The 20,141-nt window shown below is 43.2% G+C and overlaps 1 protein-coding gene and 1 long non-coding RNA gene across 4 annotated transcripts in view; one reads left to right on the plus strand and one right to left on the minus strand.

Annotated features, from left to right (window-relative positions):
* Window positions 1-4,286: 4,286 nt before the first annotated feature.
* Rpp40 (ribonuclease P/MRP subunit p40) lies at window positions 4,287-12,799 on the minus strand. 3 transcript variants are annotated; one of them, XM_060372374.1, is made up of 9 exons: window positions 12,647-12,781; window positions 12,180-12,282; window positions 11,225-11,369; window positions 10,604-10,672; window positions 9,105-9,200; window positions 8,366-8,491; window positions 6,041-6,239; window positions 5,798-5,932; window positions 4,287-4,511 (listed from the first exon to the last, which is right to left on the minus strand). In XM_060372374.1, the coding sequence occupies exons 3-9, from the start codon at window positions 11,310-11,312 to the stop codon at window positions 4,313-4,315; spliced, it is 912 nt and encodes a 303-aa protein (XP_060228357.1). In that variant the 5' UTR covers window positions 11,313-11,369; window positions 12,180-12,282; window positions 12,647-12,781; the 3' UTR covers window positions 4,287-4,312. The 3 variants fall into 3 exon arrangements, with proteins under 3 accessions (XP_060228357.1, XP_021508071.1, XP_021508072.1); XM_021652396.2 differs by lacking the exon at window positions 12,180-12,282 and having other exon boundaries at window positions 12,647-12,799; XM_021652397.2 differs by lacking the exons at window positions 12,180-12,282; window positions 12,647-12,781 and adding an exon at window positions 12,317-12,440.
* The window catches only part of LOC132649168 (uncharacterized), a 28,412-nt gene continuing 20,890 nt past the window's right edge, over window positions 12,620-20,141 (plus strand). The window contains exon 1 of the long non-coding RNA XR_009587605.1: window positions 12,620-12,726. This is a non-coding gene — a long non-coding RNA (uncharacterized LOC132649168). The remainder of the gene's footprint in view (window positions 12,727-20,141) is intronic.

Genomic DNA, 20,141 nt, shown 5'->3' on the forward strand with positions numbered 1-20,141 from the left:
ACAAACTGTCATTTTAAGTAATTGAATTTGGAGGAAATGAATAACTAAAACAAGTCCTTCTCATATTCCAGTTTCACTTTGATGATGAAAAAGGGTATTTATGAAAGATAAAAACATCTTAATTACTATTTATTTTTTAGATGTGGGTGTCACTATATAGTTCTGGCTGGTCTAGAACTCATCGATGGATCAGGATGACCTCAAACCCACAGAGATCTGCCTGCCTCTGTCTTCCGAGTACTGAGATAAAAGGAGTGTGCCACCACACCTGGCTATAAGTCTTAACTCTTAAATTTCCAGGTATAGAATGAAACTTAATGAGCCGTTCGGAATTGACTGCCTGCTTTTCCCTGTGGCCATGGCTGGGCCTAGGCCTATCTGTAAAATGTGAGTCACATCTGTGCAGAGGGGCTTCCTTGGGCCTTAACTGGTGGAATGTGGTTAAAATGCTTAGCTTGCCTTGATACTTTACGACTCCTGCCCAGAAATGTCAGCCATCAAACACACTGGCTTTGCTTTGTTCTGAGAAATTTTGAATGGGTTCAAAACGGGACAGGGGCAAAGTTTACCAGTTTTAGAAAAAAAAAAAAAAAAAAAAAAAGAACATCTTGGAAGCTCAGAAGGCAATGTATGCTCAAAACTTTCCAACTGTAACAAAGAGATGGAGGCCTGTCAGAGGCCTAAGATGCTCAGAACAATCCTGGCTGCTCACAGATCAAAGTCACAGCTTTACATTCTAGCCTCTGGGCCTAAACTGGATCTCTCAGCCCTGTGACTGCATTAGGCATCAAGGCCTAAGTACCCGGAGTGACTGAGAACAGCAGAGCAAGCTGCCTCCAGGCTGCCAATTGTGATCAGAAACGAAAGCCACATGTGAACTCTTCCTAAGCGAAGGGAACAAGCCCCAACTTTCCTCATTAGTTGAGGGAAGTGTAGAATGTAAGCAGGACCACCCCCATCAACCTGGTTTATCCCTAGAGTGTTCATTGTCACTGGAGTGATGATCCCATGTCTGAATATCCTCATACACCTGCTTTCTCGAAGCTCTCTCCAGTGTTTTTCCTGCAGATGGCATTTACATGGCTGGGGTGGACTTCTGTGTCATGCTCACATCAGCTTGCCGTGGCCATTTCCTCCTTCTACCCTCTACTCCAGCCCAATGTGGATTTTAATAGAGACAGAAAAGGGACAGCAAGTTCAGCCAAATCGGTGGATTCATGAGTCATGAGACTGAAAAAGAAAGGAAGGAAGAAAACTTATAGGCAAAGATCCATAAGCTCAATCCGAAACTTCAGTTAGCCAGCTTAAGGGAGAAGGGCATTTCTCAGCCATATAGAATGTCACCCACACAGCCTATGGTAGACATTGCTTTGGTGGCGCTCAGTGAACCACACCTCACAAGATCCATACCCTTGTGTTGTCTCCTATGTTAATTCAATCCATGAGTCTCCCTATCCTAAAATAACATAATGCAATAGGGTCATCATCATTAAGGAAAAGATTGTTTCCATAAAGCAATGCATTGTTCTGATACACACTTTCCATTCACCCTTAGAGGAAGGTGGCTCATAAGAAGCTCAGGCTGGGGAGCTAGTGTCCTCCTGAAAAATGTCTTCCCACACCTGTCCTCTAAGGACCCAGTGTGTGGCTGGAGGGTGGAGGGAGCAGCCCTATGAGGAAGAAGTTTCCTGATGGCTTCCCTCCACAAGGGGAAAGATCCTTTACCCCACATTCATCCTTTCCTCCATTCTTGCTGTGACAAGACTTCAGTAATGATAGCCATGTCAGCTTGAACTAATGGCATTGAAGACGGGTAATGTAACCGATCCTAAAGGTCCTCCCCTCAAAAAGAGAAGCCCGTTCTCTCTCTTCTGCCAGCCCAAAGACTACATCACGTATAAGCCAGGTGCTCGGGGGTTTACAGCAGAGGACAATTAGCTCATGGAGAGCTTGCCGAGGAAGATACCCCTGGAATTCTGAGCCCGTGCCCAAATGAGGGGAAAATCCTCAACCTGGGGCAGCAGCAAAAGAAGATATGTATTTGGGATGAAAATAAGGCTCATTCAGCCTCTGGCCATTTGCTCAACAATGAGTAGGTTGTGCAGGCTTCCTTCTGGGAAAGTGCAGTAAGTTTGCATTCAGCTTCTCCACTAGTTTGGTTTCTGATGGATATGCCTCAAGTGCTCATACACGCTTCAGACACACACACACACACACACACACACACACACACACACACACACACACCATCCCCAGCCCCTAGGTCCTAGGAGGCTGTGCTGAGGGACCCTGGGCCCAATCAAAGCAGATCCAGCATCCTGGCTTTGTTGGTCGGCTGCTGTTAACATACTTCTTGTTCTACATGTGAGAACACTGCCTTTTTTGAGTTTAAGGTTCTCCCATTTCCACCTCCATTCCCTGACACTTCTCCCTGGAAGGTAGCTTCAAGTTTATTGTCTTATTTTATTCTTTAAACTCCACAGATTTTTAAAATGGAAACTAGGGGCTTGTGATGTAGCTCAGCTGTAGAGCAAGCGCCTGGAACTCAGAGGCCCTGTGTTCTACTCCAGCAACAACCCCCGTGAAGGGAAACTACTTTAAGATGGTATTGGCAGGTGTAGATCATTTGAAATCTGCTTTTGTTTGTGGTGCCAGGGATGCAACTCAGGACCACACACACTCTAGGCCAGCACCCCATCAGCCAGTCCTAAAACAAAACAAAACAACTAGTTAACCTAAAGTTCTTCAAGAGAATTAACAGCCATAAATCATGTTCCTAACTTCAGTAGACATGGATGACAGCAGCACTCCAAAAGCCAAAACACCTCCGGCTTCCTGCTTGGGCTGGTGGTTACATCAATGAGGGAGAGGGAATGGTGCCCTTGGAAGCTTTCTCTCTGCTCTATCCAGGGTTGGGGGACAGATATATTCAGCCTTGTGCCCCATGATGACAAGGACGTGGTCTGAGACAAGTATTGACATGCAATTTGGTTATGTGAACACTATAGGGGACACTTGCACAAGCCCATATAGTATTACCTGCTGCACATCTAGATGTAATACACACACCTTCATACACACAAACACACACTCGAGCTCATTGCTTCCAGAATCTTGAACAAAATATGAAATGAAGGGAAGCTGCAAACAGTGATATAGCCGAGATGTGATTAATAAAGCTGCCGCCAATGTTACCCAACCAGCGTTTCATTTTTTTTTTTTTATAAGGAACATGTTGAGTGATCACTGACAGTAAACTCACAAGCCAGGAAGTTATTGTCATGTGCTGTGCACACTTCATACCTGTACATACTTAGCTTCATCCCACTGGTGCTGCAGCAGGGGTGGTTCACACCAGCATCAAACACGCATAAGCATGGCATGAACTACGAGTCAAGATGGCTGTCATGTCTGCAAGGAGCCAGCCTTCGCCTACCAGTTAAGCCATGTGTGCTGAGGAGAGCAAAGGCAGGAAACCACTTTGGAGCCCAGAAGATGGTGACTGAGTCCCCGATGTGAGGTGCTGAGATTCTGGAGCTATCCTGCTGGCCTCTGGTTTTGTTTAATTATGGTTCTTCCCTTTTGCGGTAAGAACGTATTTTATTTTTACCATAGGAAGTTATGGCTGAGAAATTTTGGACATTTTAAAGAGACGCTGAATTTTTAAGTAATGGTGTTTTTAAAAGATAGTGTGACTTCTCAATTTGTACTGTATTGTATTATATTAACATGAGATCTTGCAGACAAACAGGACTTGTCATGGTTCACCTTGGTCATCAGTTTGATACACTTGGGAAGGAGAAACCTCAATGGAGGAAGTGCCTCCATTGGCCTGGCTCATGAGTATGTCTATGGGGTATTTTCTTGATTGCTGGTTCACGGAAGAGGGCCCAGCCCACAGTGGGCGGTACTACACCTAACAGGTGGTCCTGGCCTAGATAAGAAAGCTAGGTGAGCAAGCCAGAAAGGGGCATTCCTCCATGGTCTCTGCTGAGCTCATCTCTAAGCTCCTGCCTCAATTTCCCTTGCTGATGGACTGTAACCTGTCCTTTCCTCCCAGAAGCTGCTTCTGTTCAGAAAAGCAAAGTAGAAAACTTGATACACGAATCTCTACTCTGTAGTCAACTGGAAAATCACTCAGAGCTCTTCACTGGATAAGCAGCCAGTGAACAGGGGCCACTGAAGAGCAGAAAGCAAATAGATGCTGATCTGAGAAGCTAATCGTTATAACAAGTCTGGCTAATACATAACCCTTTACAGTGAGGAAATACAACAAACAAACACGATTTTAAAGTTTGCATTTTTTTTTTTTTTATGGTGGACAGTCATCATTTGCCCCGACAGCCATCTGAAGCCAATAGTCCTGATTATTAAAAACCACAAAGTTGTATAAGTGCTCTCCTCCTTTTTGGAAACCATGTTCATTCTCTCTCCATGAAACAGGGCTGTCTGCAAAGCCTTGAACTGTCAAGGTGACCCATGGAGCTAACTTTGGTTCATCAAAGTAGTGACTGAAAAAGAAAGAAAATTCTTATAAATAAGCGTTCAGGAGCATCCACATTAAAAAAAAAAAAATTATCCGGGATTAGGGGTTTTTCTAATGTTCTAATTAAGCTGAGACTCTACTTTGATTTATAAAAACTAGACTTACGTGAATTAAATACTTGGGGTTGCATTATGAATTCCATAAAGATTAATTAACATAGAACTCAGAAAACAACTACAGCAGCTCTTATTCAGAGCCTGGAAAATCACCGAGGGCCAAGAGAACAACCTCTGCCCTGCTGAAACTACATAATAGTGTAGTCCTGCTAAGGTGGGTTTTGTTTGTTTTTAAATGTGTGTGTTTGTGTGATGGTCAGAAGACACCTTGTAGGTCCTCTGTTGGACCCTGGGATCAAACTCAGGTTGTCAGTTCTGGCTGCAGTGTCTTTACCCACTGAGCCATCTTATCGAGCCCCTCCCATGAATATTCTCATTAGGGCAGAAACTTAGTGTTTAACACTTGCCCTCCATGCTCAAGGCCTTGAGTTTGATTCCCAACAAGGAAGGAAAAGATCAAAGAAATCTAGGATCTCTCTATGGAGCCCTAGCTGTCCTAGAATTCACAATGTAGACTGGGCTGGCCTTGAACTCATCCACTTGCCTCTGCCTCCCAAGTCCTGCGATTAAAGGCATGCACCACCATGCCGGGCTATCTCTGAAAATACAGACTGCAGAATTCCTAAACTTAACGTAGATCATAATTTGTCCCACAGAATATTGAAGTGTTTTCAAGTAGTGTTATACTTTTGTATCAAAATGGCTCAAAATGGAAGCAGAAAAATGAGCAGCTTGTTTCAAGAAAGGCTCTGCTTTTCTCTTTTCACCGGGGTTAAGTACTTCCAAACAGCATTTTCTCCATCAGCAAGAATAACTATATCAGGCCCAGAGAGATGGCCTCATAGTTAAAAGCACTTACTTCCAGAGGACCCACGTTTGCTTCCCAGCACCCACATAGGTAGACTCACAGGAGCCTGTAACTCCAGCCCCAGGGAATCTGAAGCCCTCTGGCCTCCACTGGCACTCACACACATATAAGCATAAATAAAATAAATCTTTAAAAAGATGAGGTTGGTGGTTTTTTTGTTTTGTTTTGGTTTGGTTTGGTTTTTTTTGGTCACTGTACTGTGAGCCCAAGCAATGAAAAAATGGATAAAAGTGTTCGAGGGTCCCTGCCTTGTACCACACTAATGAAAGTCCTTAACACCCCAATATACCAACAAGTAAGAGAGACACAGCCACGAAGGGTTCTCACCACAGCTGTTCCAGAAGGACATGTATCTTCTCTGGCAGTAGGAAACCTGTGATTGTACACAGACAGGCTTGGGCTATCACTGTGCTTGGCTGGGGACAGCAGTAGGTTGATACGAAATTATAAGGCTGGTTATTTCTGCCATAAAAAGGAAAGAGAATTTATTTACAACCTCCACATTATCCTCTCTAAAGTACCGAACTTTCACTGAAGACAAGCAGTGAGTTCCAGAGTTCATATACCCACAGGTCCGCACTGCAGAAGACAGCTCCAAGCCAGTCAAAGAGCTCCAGGGCACTGCAGGCCTCCTCCGGCTCCCCTGCAAGCGCGCTGCTCTGCAGCACTGGACACTGTAGCTCTCTCACTGTGCTCAGTGACATTTTTGGCTGATGTTCCTGAATTTGGTATTTGGAAAAGTAGGACATCACCGTTGATTCTTCCGCACCTTAAAACACACCACATAAGGCTGAGTCAACATTGTTACAACTCGGATGGGTCCTGACCCAACTCCATTCCCTTTTCTTTTTGTATGTGTTTTTGAGACAGAGTCTCAGCATGTAACTGGCCCCAAATGCACAATTCTCCTGACTGTCTCCCTTCACAGGTATGCATCATTATGCCCAACACCTTTCCCATTCCCTTTTGAGTTACGGGGCACGGGGTAAGACTAAGTAAGACGGAAGCCAGGTAAGCAAAGACGTATCCTAATTATAGTTGCTTGAAGTTGCTTTTCTGCTGCTTATGCAAAAGGACCACGAACAGTTACCTTTTCCACCTTTCCTGGAAAATACATGGACTCAGGCTCATATTCATTTTACTAGTTTTAGCAAGAAAATTTCAACTTCATATATAAACCCCAAAGTATTCCTTATATAGGGATGTTAGTGAACTCTACAGAAAGGAAATTACTTGTATAATCTAACAGGAACAGCAGAGCAACTGAATGACGACGGAATCTCATGTTAATCATCCCTTTGACTATCCAGAACATTCCATTGCATCTTTTCAGAGAAGTCTGTGCACCCAACAGCCTTGGAGGACAGAAACAGACACTCCTTCCAGAGCATAGGGCAGGCTGGCTTATTGTCTAGTAAGACAGAAATAATGGCATCCCTCCATCTGTGGGCAGAGCACACAGGCTTACTTCCACTATAAAAGGACTGGGTTCCTTGGGCTCTATCCTCTTGTTCTGTAATGTAACCCGTCACACATACCAGCATTACTAGACTAATTCTATGATCCTCTAGGCCAACGGGGATTTGGTGAAATGCTGATTTTCCTATGTGTTGGTTAATTCTAGTTGTCAAGCTGGGTTAGTGGTAGAGGCCATTTCTAGGAGAGTCTGAGGATGCTTTAAAAGGAGACTGGCATGTGTGTTCATGGCTGGAGCAGGGAAGCCCCACTCTTAGGGTGGGTAGACCGGGTTAGTCCAACAGCTGGGGCCCAGAGAGAACAAAAAGGCAGAGGCAAGGTAAATTCACTCTGTCTCCGGGCAGAGATCTTGATCTCTGGACGTCAGGCTCCAGGTTCTCAGGCCGTTGGCCTTGTCCTGAGAGTGACATTCTCAGCTTGCCAGCAGGGCTCCAGACTTGTCAACAGCTACCACTCTGAGGAATCAAATCCTTTGTCTTTGACTCAGGACTTGCACCCATTACACTTGTGACTGACTTTGCTGGCTGGTAGAGAGGGTAAAATCTCAGGCCATTCTTAGTTTCTCTGGAAGAATCAGTAGTCTAGAAATAAGAAGCTACACGAATCCTGCTGCATGGACAATCCTCAGAGAAGTTGCCAACTGACAGAAACATCAGTAAACATCTTTTCCCCCTTGTATATCTACCATATGCAGAAGGAGGAGAGGCATCAAGCATTATACAATTTGGACAGAGAGAAGCCATCTGGGGTCAAGAGTGTTCAGGAACTTCCCATGAGGGGCAGACAGAAGGACAGAGTCCCAAAATGGACTGTTTCCCTGTCCTCCAAAGGACACACTACACATCACCATAACTACCAATAATCAATTCATTACAATCTTGCACTGGGCCAAAGATATACTTCTAAAAGGAGGAATGCATGCTGACATTGTAAGCAGACTAATATACTTGATGAATATTAACGCTGGCACTAAATTTAGTATTCTAATCAATTAAAAGTCATAACAAATGCTATCTGACATTTAATAATAGTCTGCCTAGGTTACTATCCTGCAAAAATAATAAACAGATCACACACATATAATTATAATTGATGCTGATTTAAAATAGTCTAGCTAAGGCTTGTTAACACAAGCAGAGGTAAAGAAAGAAACAGGTTACACATTAGCTGCTCTGAAGCCACTGTGGAGCTCTCTGGGTCTGCAGAAAACCCAAGAAAATTGGGGCAGATTGCTTCAGAACTGGATTATCCTGAACCAAGGATGTGAGGACACCTGGGAAGCTAGCGTAGCCCCACCACAGTGCCCACACACCTATGTAAACAATATCCCTTGACCACAGCTGTACATCACCATTCAACTCTCATTATGCCCAACAGATTTAAAAGTTACTGTATCATTATGTAACATATTCCTCATACCTGTATGATGCCAAGCCAAAAGAAAATCAAACTTCAAAGGCTTCTTTTCTTTGAAGGACCAAGATATTCTTTCATACTTCTTAGAATCCAGGTTAAGGGATAAATCCATTAAATCAATGGAAATGACTTGAAGTAGAAAAAGGATTACTTGTTTCATTTAAATTATACATTGCTTACACTGTAGAGAAACATCTATTTTCGGTAAGTTTATAAATAGTACAAATTATTTTGTTCTTCAGCCCTTGGCCCATCAAAAACATATCCCTAAGTGGGTTATTTCTAGTGCTGAGAGCTGCTAAATGCAGTTGTTTTAAATACTTTCAATCCTTCCTAGGTCAAAGGTCAAGGGTAGAGGTCTTCAGGAGATCAGCTTTAATACAGCGGTGCATGTGGTAGCCTCAGTTATTGATGTCTAGACAGTGTCATCAAAACCACCTCTCCCTTGTGGGTGAATTTCTATGAGTAATCATAAACCCTAAGTTGTTTATCTCTACCGCATGCAAGGGACTGGTTCAGTTCCACAACCCTTATTAAATCCTTGGCAGTGTGCGACCAGAGAAAAACAATTTAACAGCACCACTCCCCCAGGACGCTCAACCAACAGCTCCTTGAGCCAGGGTTTCAAAGGCAAGAAAGAACCATATCTTTCTGAAAAGAGATCAGAGGTGAGGCAAACATTTACATTTTATTACAAGAGAACTGCCTCGCCAGACACCAATGGAGCACACACAATACTTACTAAACTTCATCGGTTTTCTGCCAGAATACCGAGAGGGATAACCTTGAAGTCCAGTTTCTTCATAAGTATCTTTATCCAGCGATAAAATTAATTTTCCTAAAAATCAAACAAGAGTTCCCATAGGGGATGTTAGAATATGGCTGATATTCTCTAAGAAAGCCAGACCACTGAGCAGTGAAATGGCAGTATGATAAGTACATATGAAGAACTTATTTATAACGTATCGAGAATATCTAGCAATGTACCTGACTGGCCTGGAACCTGCTGTCTAGCTGAGGCTGGCCTTATATAGGTGGTCATCATCCTGCCTCAGCCCTCCACATCCAAGGATTACAGGTGTGAGCCACCATGCTTGGTGATACTGCCTACCACATATACATATGTAGACATTACAACAGGAAAAGTGGAAATAATTAAATTTGTATTAAGAAAAAAAATCATCAAACTATGGTCTATATATTACCTCAAATACCTTCTTTAAATTTTAGTTTTATTTTATTTAGTGTGTATTTGTATGACGGGGTGTAACTATACCAAGGAGCCTATGGATGTCAGAAGAGGGTGTCAGATCTCCTAGTACTTGAGTAGTGAGCTGTCACAGTGGTGTTTGGAACTGAACCTGGGTCCTCTAAAACGGCAGTAATCCCTCTTAGCTACTGAGCTATCTCTCCAGCACCTACTCCACGTATCTTCAAAACATTTAAAAACTGTATGTTAAAGCCAGGCAGAGATATGCTGGTTTGTGTTTGTAATCCCAGCACTTGAAAATCTGAGGCAGCAGGGCATGAAAATTTGAGGCCAACCTGCTCTAAATGGCAAGACCCTATCTCAAAACAAAATTCTGTATGCACTGACACAGAAATGTACCTACGTCATACACCCTGGGAAATAAGACTACTGAGGAACAACATCGTATAACCAATGTTAAGAAGTTTATGCTTATAAATTCACAGAAAAATCTGAAACATCAAACTGCTCCATCTAAGAAGAAAGTCAGGAGCACAGGGAAGGGCTTCATTTTACTCTGTTTAGAGTTATATGACCTTTTTTCTCCCCAAAACAGCATTTCTCTGTGTAGCTTTGGCTGTCCCAGACTGGCTTTGTAGACCAGGCTGGTCTTGAACTCACAGCCATCCACCTGCCTCTGCCTCACAAGTGCTGGGATCACAAGCGTGCACCACCTCTCTTAGCTATGACTTGACTTTTAAAAAACTATCTTATTTTTATGTTTATGGGTGTTTTGCCAGCATGTATGTCTGTGTACCATACGAATGCCTGGTGTCTGTGGAGGTGAGAAGAGAGCACTGGATTCTCTGGAACTAGAGCTACAGATGGTTGTGATCCACCAAGTGAGTGCTGGGAACGGAACCCTGGTCTTCTGGAAGGCCAGTGCTCGGAACCGTTGAGGCATCTCTCTATGCCCCTCCCGACTTTTTTTTTGTTCAACAGTGCTATTTATTTTCTAACTGAAGAAAGGAGGAAAAAAATAATGTTGTCACCATTCGGTAGGAGAGCAACAGTGTTATCTTCATCAATCCTTGTACTGTATGTTAATGCAGAGAATGAACCTGAAGGAAAAAGTCAAGAAAAGTAATTTAGACAAAACCCTGCATGACATTTTTGATGAATTACTTTTACATGACAATAAACCTTCTAGGTAGGTAGTAGTCTGTATCTAGCACAGCTCTAACTGACTCAATAAACCCAATATATGCCAGAGATAAGTTGGAACACACAAATGCCGAGTTCTAGCTGGAACACCCCCTACTCAGGCAACATTTGGGGTCTTTTTGCACAAGTTTACCATCAACAGGTTGAGAATGGACTCAGAATAGACCCTGTAATCCTGGGGAACACCAGCAGAAAGGTACACAGGAGAAGAGGCAAGAGGAAAACAGCCTTAGCTGTTCTGGACTTGCTTTATGACCAGGCTGACCTAGAACTCACAGAGATTCGCCTGCCTTTGCCTCCCCAAGGGTTGGGATTACAGGCGTGTGCCACTGTGGCTGGCTCCACGAGCCCTTTTGCAAACAAGTGAAGAACCCCAGTATTTTGCTGGGCTCTTCCTCTGGCTTTTCATTTTTCCTTTTTTGTATGAGACACTAAAGGCTTTTTCTCACCTTTCTTTACAAAGGTGTTGATGAATTCATGTGTAATGAATTCATGGAGAGGTAAGTTCTTCACAGAGTAATAGGGTCCAATTTCCATGACCAGGTCTTTCAGCTCTTTTGACAGCAGTCCACATTCAGGAATAAGAAAGGAAACCTATTGGAATGTAGAAGTATAAACTCGTATTTTTATGAAGATTATCATGTTTTTAGAAGTGAAATATCAAAATTGCTAGTTATTCCTTTACAGGTTTTACTGGGACATATGAATGCAAGCAACTTTTTCCCCCCTCCCCAAACAGGGTTTCTCTGAGTAGCCCTGGCTGTCCTGGAACTTCTCCGCTTATCAGGCTGGCCTTGAACTCAAGAGATCTATCCCACTCCACGTGGGATTAAAGCTACGTTCCACCATGCTGCTAGGCAACAACTCTTTTAATCTATCAATCTTAGGGAAACAGACATTTGCTTACTCAAGCTTTTCATTTCTGCATTGCAATGTAAGGCAAGAGACTAAGCAGAAGTACTGTAATAGAAGTTTTGCTTGAATTTTATCTTTTGCATATAAGCAATACATGTTACGTCCTTCACACTTTATATTCTAGGAAATACAGTATAATTCAACATGCCTTGATTTGTTTACTCTGGAGTGATGAACTCAAAGGACCTGCTCCTGGAAGCACAAGGAGTTTAGGGACATTCAATTAGTAAGAAGCTACAAAGAGGCAGAAATGCTCATAGATGCTTCCATTTCCTAGACTAAGGTACCAGGTCAGAGGAGATGAGATAAGCGGCACATCCCTGTCCGCAGGGATGAACTTTCAACCAAAGGGATGTAAAATCCGCGCGTATTTCAAATGATTCCCCAAGAGCACACCTAAAGTCCGTCCCGCAAAGCCCCAACAACCGGCCTGTTCCTGAGGGAGGAAGCCAGTATAAAGTCTGAGAAACCTATCAGACGGGTATTTACGGTGTGAAATGCTTAGGTCCGTGTCGTTTTAAGTTTTGGAGTTTCTTGGTAGTCAAACCGTGCGATGCTTGGAAAAGAGCCACAAGCTGAGCCACACTCCGACCTGTCCAAATTATGGGCGTAAGTCAGCTACGCACCGTGCAGGTCATACTCCTAACTCTTCCGTGCCCGCCCAAAGCTTCACCGAGCTACCGCGGGACTCAATCCTGAATCAGGATGTCGCCAGCCAAAAATCGCAAACCAAAACTCCACTGTACCTCAAGCACCACCCTACTTCTGGTGTATGCTGGAAGTAGTAGTCCTACACATCGCCAAGAAAGGCGGTCGGCAAACTGAAAAGACTACAGTTCCCAGCATGCCTGAGGACGAACTCTGCCCGCCCCCCACAAGTCGAAGAGGTCCAGCCGGCTGAAACCCGAAGAGGCTCTACCTTAAACCTCTCCAGCTCAAGGGTGGACCTGACTCACCCTGTAATTATGATAGTGTGTCTCCACGAGATGCTTATGGCGAGACTTGTCGTGGCCGAAGTTGGATTTCTCACAGACCAGTAAGTGCCGGGGCGCCTCTTGCAGCCTGCGCAGCGTGGCCATGTTAAGCACGAGTCCAGGCGCGCCTCTCCTCCCGGCCCGCCCCCGGCCCGCCCCCGGCCCGCCCCTTTCTGATTGCGCCCCTCCCTCTGCCACGCCCTAACCCTTCTTTCCCTCCCCCTCCCTTTTCCTTTGCTGTCAGTTCCTAGGAGCTTTGGGTAGGAGTAGGCACTGGGAGTTTGGCGTTGTCCTTATGCTTGTAAAGAACACCAAGCTTCCCCGAAGGTTCTCGAGAACCTGGTACATCCATCCCACAGAGTTTCTCTAGGGAGGAACGGTGCATATGCGTGGGCAAGACTCAGAGAAGGCCTGCACCCTGTCACGTTATGAAAGGAAGGAAGATAGGACAGAGGAAAAGACCCAGTCAGGAAATGCACCTGCTTCGCAGCACTCTTCAGACTCCTCACATGGTGTGGTTCCTAATACCCACTCGCAGGCCCCTGTGGTCTCACTGAGCCTTATAAGGCATTTCTGCCTTTTTACTGCCAACAGGACTCCTTTGCTTTTATTATTATTTGATTTTTTTATTTCCAACATAAGTATTTGTGTGATTTCCCCCAAAGTCTCAGTTTCTTTGCTGACTTGTACTTACATGTAGCTAATCTTTAGTTTGTTTGTTTTGTTTTTTCAAGACAGGGTTTCTCTGTGTTAGCCTTGGCTGTCCTGGACTTGCTTTTGTAGACCAGGCTGGCCTGGAACTCACAGAGATCTGCCTGCCTCTGCCTCTCTGAGTGCTGGGATTACAGGTGTGTGCTACCAAGACCTGCTATGTTGCTAAATTTTTTTAAAGTGATATTGTTGACTTTTCTCATCTTTTTTGTGTGTGTCTGTACGCTCACCTGCACTCATACTGACTTTTCAGGTCCTTGATTGAATTAATGGTTTTGTTTGAATCTTTTTTGAGGTCTTAAATTATTTTTACCAGTAAATTTCTGAAATGACCCAGCGTTTTACCTATTTCAGTATTTTTGCATTCAGTTGCTGAGTTGTTTTGTTTTGAGACAGGGTTTCATTATATATCCTGGCTGGCCTGGAACATATATAGACCAGGCTGGTCTCACATTGGAAGAGATCCTCCTGCCTCTGCCTCCTGAGTGCTGGGGTTAAAGGTGTGCACCACCATGTCCAGATAATTGATTTTGCTTTAGAGGAATAGTGTTGTCATGTTGTTTTTTTGGTTTTTTTTTCATTCATGTTTCTTGCATTTCTGCATGTGCTTTTGACATCTGTTGGTTTGGAGAGATCTTATGGGCTTATTTACTGTTGTTCTTACGGAGCACCCTACTCTCCAAGGCTCAGTCCCCAGTAACATTGATAAAGAAGAAAACACTGCTGAGACAGTAACAAAATGGAAGAAATACACCCAAAGTCACTGAAGTTCAGCAGTATATTACTAATAACCAAGGAACAGAAATTTACAGTACTAATGTGGAGTACCCTATGAAGTTAGAGATTATGTCGGGTAAATATGAAAATAGCAGGAACATAAAGTACAGAAAGAGGAAGACAGAAAAGCAATCTTAAATGAAAGAAAGAGGAATGGGAGACTGTCACGGATAGGGAAGTGAAAAGAGAAAGCTTAGGGGAAAAAAAACAAAAAGAACGGGGATTCTCGAGAATAAAAAGCTTGAATAATAAATTATATAAATATAAGAGGAATAGAAGATAAAAACAGGCAGTTTTTAAAAGGGGGGAAAGGAAAAAGAGAGTGCCTAATAGAAGGTGTAAATAATATAAGATAAACATATGTATGAGATGTGAAATGTATGTAAATACATGAGAGGGAATAAAAATGTTTTTAAAGAATGCAGTAAAGGAAAAACATTGACAGTGTACTAAGAAGAAAAAGGAAAAAGGATAGAAATAAAAGCGATAGAAGGATGAATGCCGAGGCAGCCTCTGTCAGGGTGTTCGGAGAGAAGTGTCAGTGAACTTCCAGACTCTTGTCTGTATGAATATGTGTCATGTGTCCTCAGAACTGGCTTTACTTTAACAGCTTCACTTTGTTCATCAGGGGCCTCTGTTGAGTTTGAGGCCAGCCTTGTCTACAGATTCAGCCAGCTTTGTCTACAAATTCAGTTACAGGACAGCCAGGCCTACACAGAGAATAGAGAAACCCAGTTTTGGGAAAACAAACAAACAAACAAACAAAAAAAAAAAAACAAAAAAAAAACATTGATCAAATGAGGACATATCAAGAGAGTTGATGACCACCAAGCCAGCACTTACAGAAGATGCTTAAAGGAATATTACACACTGGGGAAAAAGAATGACAGTGTTAGTCATGAGAATGCAGAAAGAATAAACCATGAGAAGAATGTCTGAGTAATGGAGAACTAGGAAGGACTCCATCATGTAAGCCAGCAATCCCTTCATCTGATGTGGAGAAAAAAGAAGAGCACAAACAGCAAATCAAGAAAACCAACCCATGGTATTAGAGGAATTAGCTGCATGCAGGGAGTGGAACCAGCCCAAGAGAGAAATGAATGCTGCAGGTATTAAAGCTGGGGGGACAGAGTTATCTAGACCCTTTGAAACTGTAGCTCTAGATAGCAGGCACAGGATTTGGTATTTTCTGTAGAGGAATTTTAATTCAAAACATGGCTGTTCTGGCAAGAGATCACATCTAAAGACCTTCTAGGTCTGTGTGATCTGGCTGGAATACAAACATGCCTTTCACCCAGCATACAGAGACAAGCAGACCTGAGTTCAAGGCCAGCTTGGTATAGAGGAAGTATCAGGTAAAGAAAAGCTTGGGTCCACCTGTGGTGGTACATGCCTTTAATCCCAAATGGTGAAGGTAAAGACAGTTTGTAGAAGGAAGCACCTGTGTTTGAAAGTGATGTCTAATTGACTGGCAGAAACAGTGATGAATCAGAGAGACTTGACAGACTAGGACACACCCAACTCTCATGAGAAGAGACCGGAAAGGAAAGCTACTGAAGGGGCAATGAGAGAAAAAGGAGGCAGTTTTACTGGGACAGTAAAAGAGAGAAAGGTTGCTGAGAAAGAACACAGGTGAAGACAGAACAAGCCAGAGAAGGAGAAGGAGCCAGAAGATTAGAAAAGATTGTTGGAGTTAGTTTGAGGCCAAGCAGAGCAATTCAGAGGCTGAGAGAAAAGCCAGGTTGAATAAATCAGTCGGGAAAGGAGTTTGAGCAAGAACAGCTAAGCTGAACCAGCCAGGTATGAGCTCAGAAAGAAGGGTGAGTTTATTCAGCAGCATGTCTCAGAGGCTGAAAACATTCTAGGCCTAAGTTAGATTGTATAGAGGCTAGAAGCTTCCAGGACTAGACCTAGGTTAGCAGACAGAGGCAAGTTAGCCTCGTAAATGACAATTAACTTCTGGAGAATAAAAGTACCTTTACAGTTTTCCCTGCCGGATTTCAATCATTCTTTTGCTGGATCTTTCCTCACTCTGTCCTAATTATTATTATTATTATTATTATTATTTTGGAAATAGAATGTTCACTCTGTGCCATCGTATGCTGGAAGTATGTAATTAGCTTTTTTGTTTCTCAGGGGGTTACAGTTAAGAGATTGCCTTGAGTCTCAGAAGAGACTCTGGAGTTTTGGACCTGTTGAGACTGATACCGACAGTGCAGAAGGTGGGATAAGTGCATTTCTGGGGACCAGGAGCAGAAAGGGCGGTTTGGATGAGAAATGCCCCCATAGGCTCCTGTGTTTGAGCATTTGGTCCCCAGCTGGTGGGGCTGTTTGGGAAGCTTGTGGAAACTCTAGGAGGTAGAGCCTTGCTGGTAAGTGTTTACCGTAGCACCAGAAAAATGACTAATAAGACCTTAAAGTACAATCCCAAAGTCTGAAACTGCTACAGAAACACAGCAGACTGCGTCAAGCTGTAGACACAGGCCAGGACTCCTGGGAAGGGTTCCTACAGCACAAGGAATGATCTTAAATATTGAATCAGACTACATAAAATTAAAGACTTCTGCACAGCAAATGAAATACTCCGCACAGTGAAGGCACCGCTTGCAGAATTGGAGAAAAGCTTTACCAAATATATATATATCAGGCAGGGGAATTAGTATCTAGAACCTATAAAGAACTTTAAAAATTAAATACCAAAAACATCCAGTGTATAAGTGTGCAGGTGAATCAGATAGACAAGCTGGGTGTGGTTACACATGCCTGTAATCCCAGCACTCAGGGAGGCAGAGACAGGTGGATCTCTGTGAGTTCAAGGCCAGCCTCATCTACAAATCGAGTCCAGGACAGCCAAGGCTACACAGAGAAGCCCTTTCTTAAAAAAAAAAAAAGAATCAGACAGTTCTCAAAAAGAAAAGATATAGATTACCAATAAATATATGAAATAGTATTCCACAACCTTCACCATTAGAGAAATTCAAATAATAATAATAAACTATATTGTGATTCCAGCTCCTATCAATCAGAAAACTTGTCATCAAGAAAACAAAGAACAAATGCTGGTTAAGGGAAAGGGACCTTATACACTGCTGTTGGAGATGACAATTAGTGTAGCCACTGTAGAAATGTGTATGGAGGTTCTTCAAAACAAACAAACAAACAAACAAACAAAACAAAACTGAAAATACAAGTACACTATGAACCAGCTGAACCACTCCTGTGTGTGCAGGGATGAAGGGTTCTAATTCAATGTGCCACAGATACTTGGATATTTATGTTTAATGCTGCACTATTCACAGCAACTAAGGCATGGAGCCTGCTTAGATGCCCATCAATCTGAATGCATGAAGAAAATGTGCTGGGTGTGATGGCATTGCAGGGGAGGGACAGAGGCAGGAGGTTTGCTGAGAGTATGAGGCCATCCTAGTTTAGCTAGGAAGGAGCATGCCTGCCTGGATTATGGAGTGTGAGACCCTGGCCCAAAAAAACAAAAGCATAGGAAAGAAAACATGGCATGGGCACACAATGGGATTTTGTTCTTTAGCTTGAAATTTCCAGGAGAATGGATGGAACTGGAGATCACTATTTTAAGTGAAATAACTCAGAAAAACTCATGGAATCAGGATTTAAATATGTGTGTATAAAGGTCGTGAAACCAGAAAGAGGACCATAAGAGTTAAGGAGATCCTGAGGTGGGGATGGGGGGAATAAGAGGAAATAGAATACATGTGATGTCAGTGCAGAAGGAGGAGACTAAGAGGAGGGCACAATAATGGCAACAACAACAAAAACTCAGGAAAAACAAACAAACAAACAAAAAAGGGACCAACAAGAAGGTCAGTGGGCAGTGAGGTGGGGCACTTGTGGAAGGAATGAATGAAAACAGAGTGTAATGACAAATGCTATAAAAATGCCGTAATGGAACCCATTATTTTAGAACTAAAAAAGTAAACATTACAATAATCAGGCACAATGACGCATGTCTATATTCCCAGCATTTGGTAGGCTGAGGTAGGGGGATTCCTGTGAATTCAGGGCCATCCTGGGCTACATAGTTCCAGCTCGGTTGGGCTACAGAGTAAAATGCTGTCTTATAATGCCCAAAGTTAGCCTGTAAGCCCCTTCTGCCCAGGGACCAGGTAACTTTTTGGAATGCTGGGAGTTGCAGTTCTTGGAAAATAACAAAGCCCCATGGGAAGTACAGTGGCCTATAAATTTGTCTTTATAAACCCCATCAACATGTGGCTCTAGGCCATTCTCAGCCACAACGGAATTGGAAGATAGTCAACTCCTGGAAAGTACTAAAAGTACTCTTTTAAATAAGTTAGTATTGGGTCAAAGTTAAAACCCCAAACATAAAATCATAATGCGTGAATATACCTATTGGGAAATATAACCATAGATGTGTGGTGTGTGTCAAAGTTCTCTGACTCGGAAGCACCTAAAGTGACCGGGTTATGCTAATTAGACCCCATCGAGGCCTAGGGCTCATTTAACAGCATCTTATTACACATAGGTCCAGCAGTGCAGCAGTGCACAGACAGCACTGTGAGATCAGAGGCTGCTTCCCTCTCAGCCTGAACACCACACCACACACCTTTTTGGCAACAGACTCCAGACTCCCTGCTACAGATCACTTTCAGGAAGACAAGAGCCCAGCTGCCCTCCTGCAGCAGAGTGGCCCAGGCCTGACAGCTGCAGTGCAAACATTCCCTGCTGTGACCTGGGTGTCCTGCGTTCCCCTTCCCTTCCCTTCGTTCCCATGACGGAAGCCATCCCAGTGTGACGGTGTTAAGATGAGGGCCTTTGGGAAGTGGGAAGTGTGATTCATATCCTTCCACCATGTGTGTGAGAACACAGAAAACACCATGAATTAGAAAGACTTCACGAGACACTGTACCTTCAACTTCTTGGCCTTCAGAACCATAAGAAATTAGTTTCTGTTGTTTGCAAGGTACTCACTCTGTGGTGTTCCGTTATAACCCAAATGAGGATGGGCCAGGGAGATGACTGACGACTTGAAATTGATCTCTAGATCCCACAGTGGAGAGAACTGACTCCCTCCCAAAAGCTGTCCTCTAACTTCCATATTCAGTCCATGACATGTGCACATCCATGTATTCTCTCTCTCACACACAGTAGCAAATAAAATTTGAAAAAAAGAAAGATGAATAACTTGTAAGCAATCTATTAGCAATAATTAACAATTTTAGTGATATTAATTAATAAAAGCATGATGTCAGTTAAATGGGTTTTTTAAGGCCTCAGGTGAATTGTTCTTTTGGGTGGGAGGCAAAAGGCTAGATTTGGCAGAGACCATTTCTGAAGACTTCAAAACTCGTTGTATTTATTAGGCAGGTGACAGATTTATTTCTACCATACAAATTTCACATACACAAAGTTTTTTATGTCTAAAATGGTTCATATTTTTAAATGCTAAAGGTGATGGGAGATGGCTTACTTCTTCCTTTGAAGTGTGAAGTTAGTGGTTTTTAGTATAGTCACAAACACACAGCTCACACTGTCGTAACCTTGAGTACATTTTTGGTACGTCAAAGGAGGTCCACACCCTTTAGCCATCCCCACCACCCACTTCCCCAGCAGTAACCACCCACTCATGTCTTTTCTGGACTTTGCACATACCACAAGTCACATAGCACAGGGATTCTTGTGACTTCTTCACATAGCCCTGTCTTCAAGGTTGTCAGCATGTCATGGCACGTGTCAGTACTTTACCTTTTTTTTAAATGACTACTACAATATTTTTTTGCAAAGGAGGTGAGAAAGACAAAGCTTGCTACCAAGATCCTAAAGGGACTTCCGTTACCTCCCAAACTGGGGGTGATAAACTGCAGGGTGGATTTTTGGTTTCCAGTGACTTTGAATGTGGCAGAGAGTGGGAAAATACTTATTTTACCATGGGAAGGGAGACCAAAAAAATGACTGAAGAGTTACAGACGAAGATAGAGGGAGGGCAGCTGCTGTTGCG

The sequence above is a fragment of the Meriones unguiculatus genome, chromosome 19 (assembly GCF_030254825.1).
Source record: "Meriones unguiculatus strain TT.TT164.6M chromosome 19, Bangor_MerUng_6.1, whole genome shotgun sequence".
Taxonomy (NCBI): domain Eukaryota; kingdom Metazoa; phylum Chordata; class Mammalia; order Rodentia; family Muridae; genus Meriones; species Meriones unguiculatus.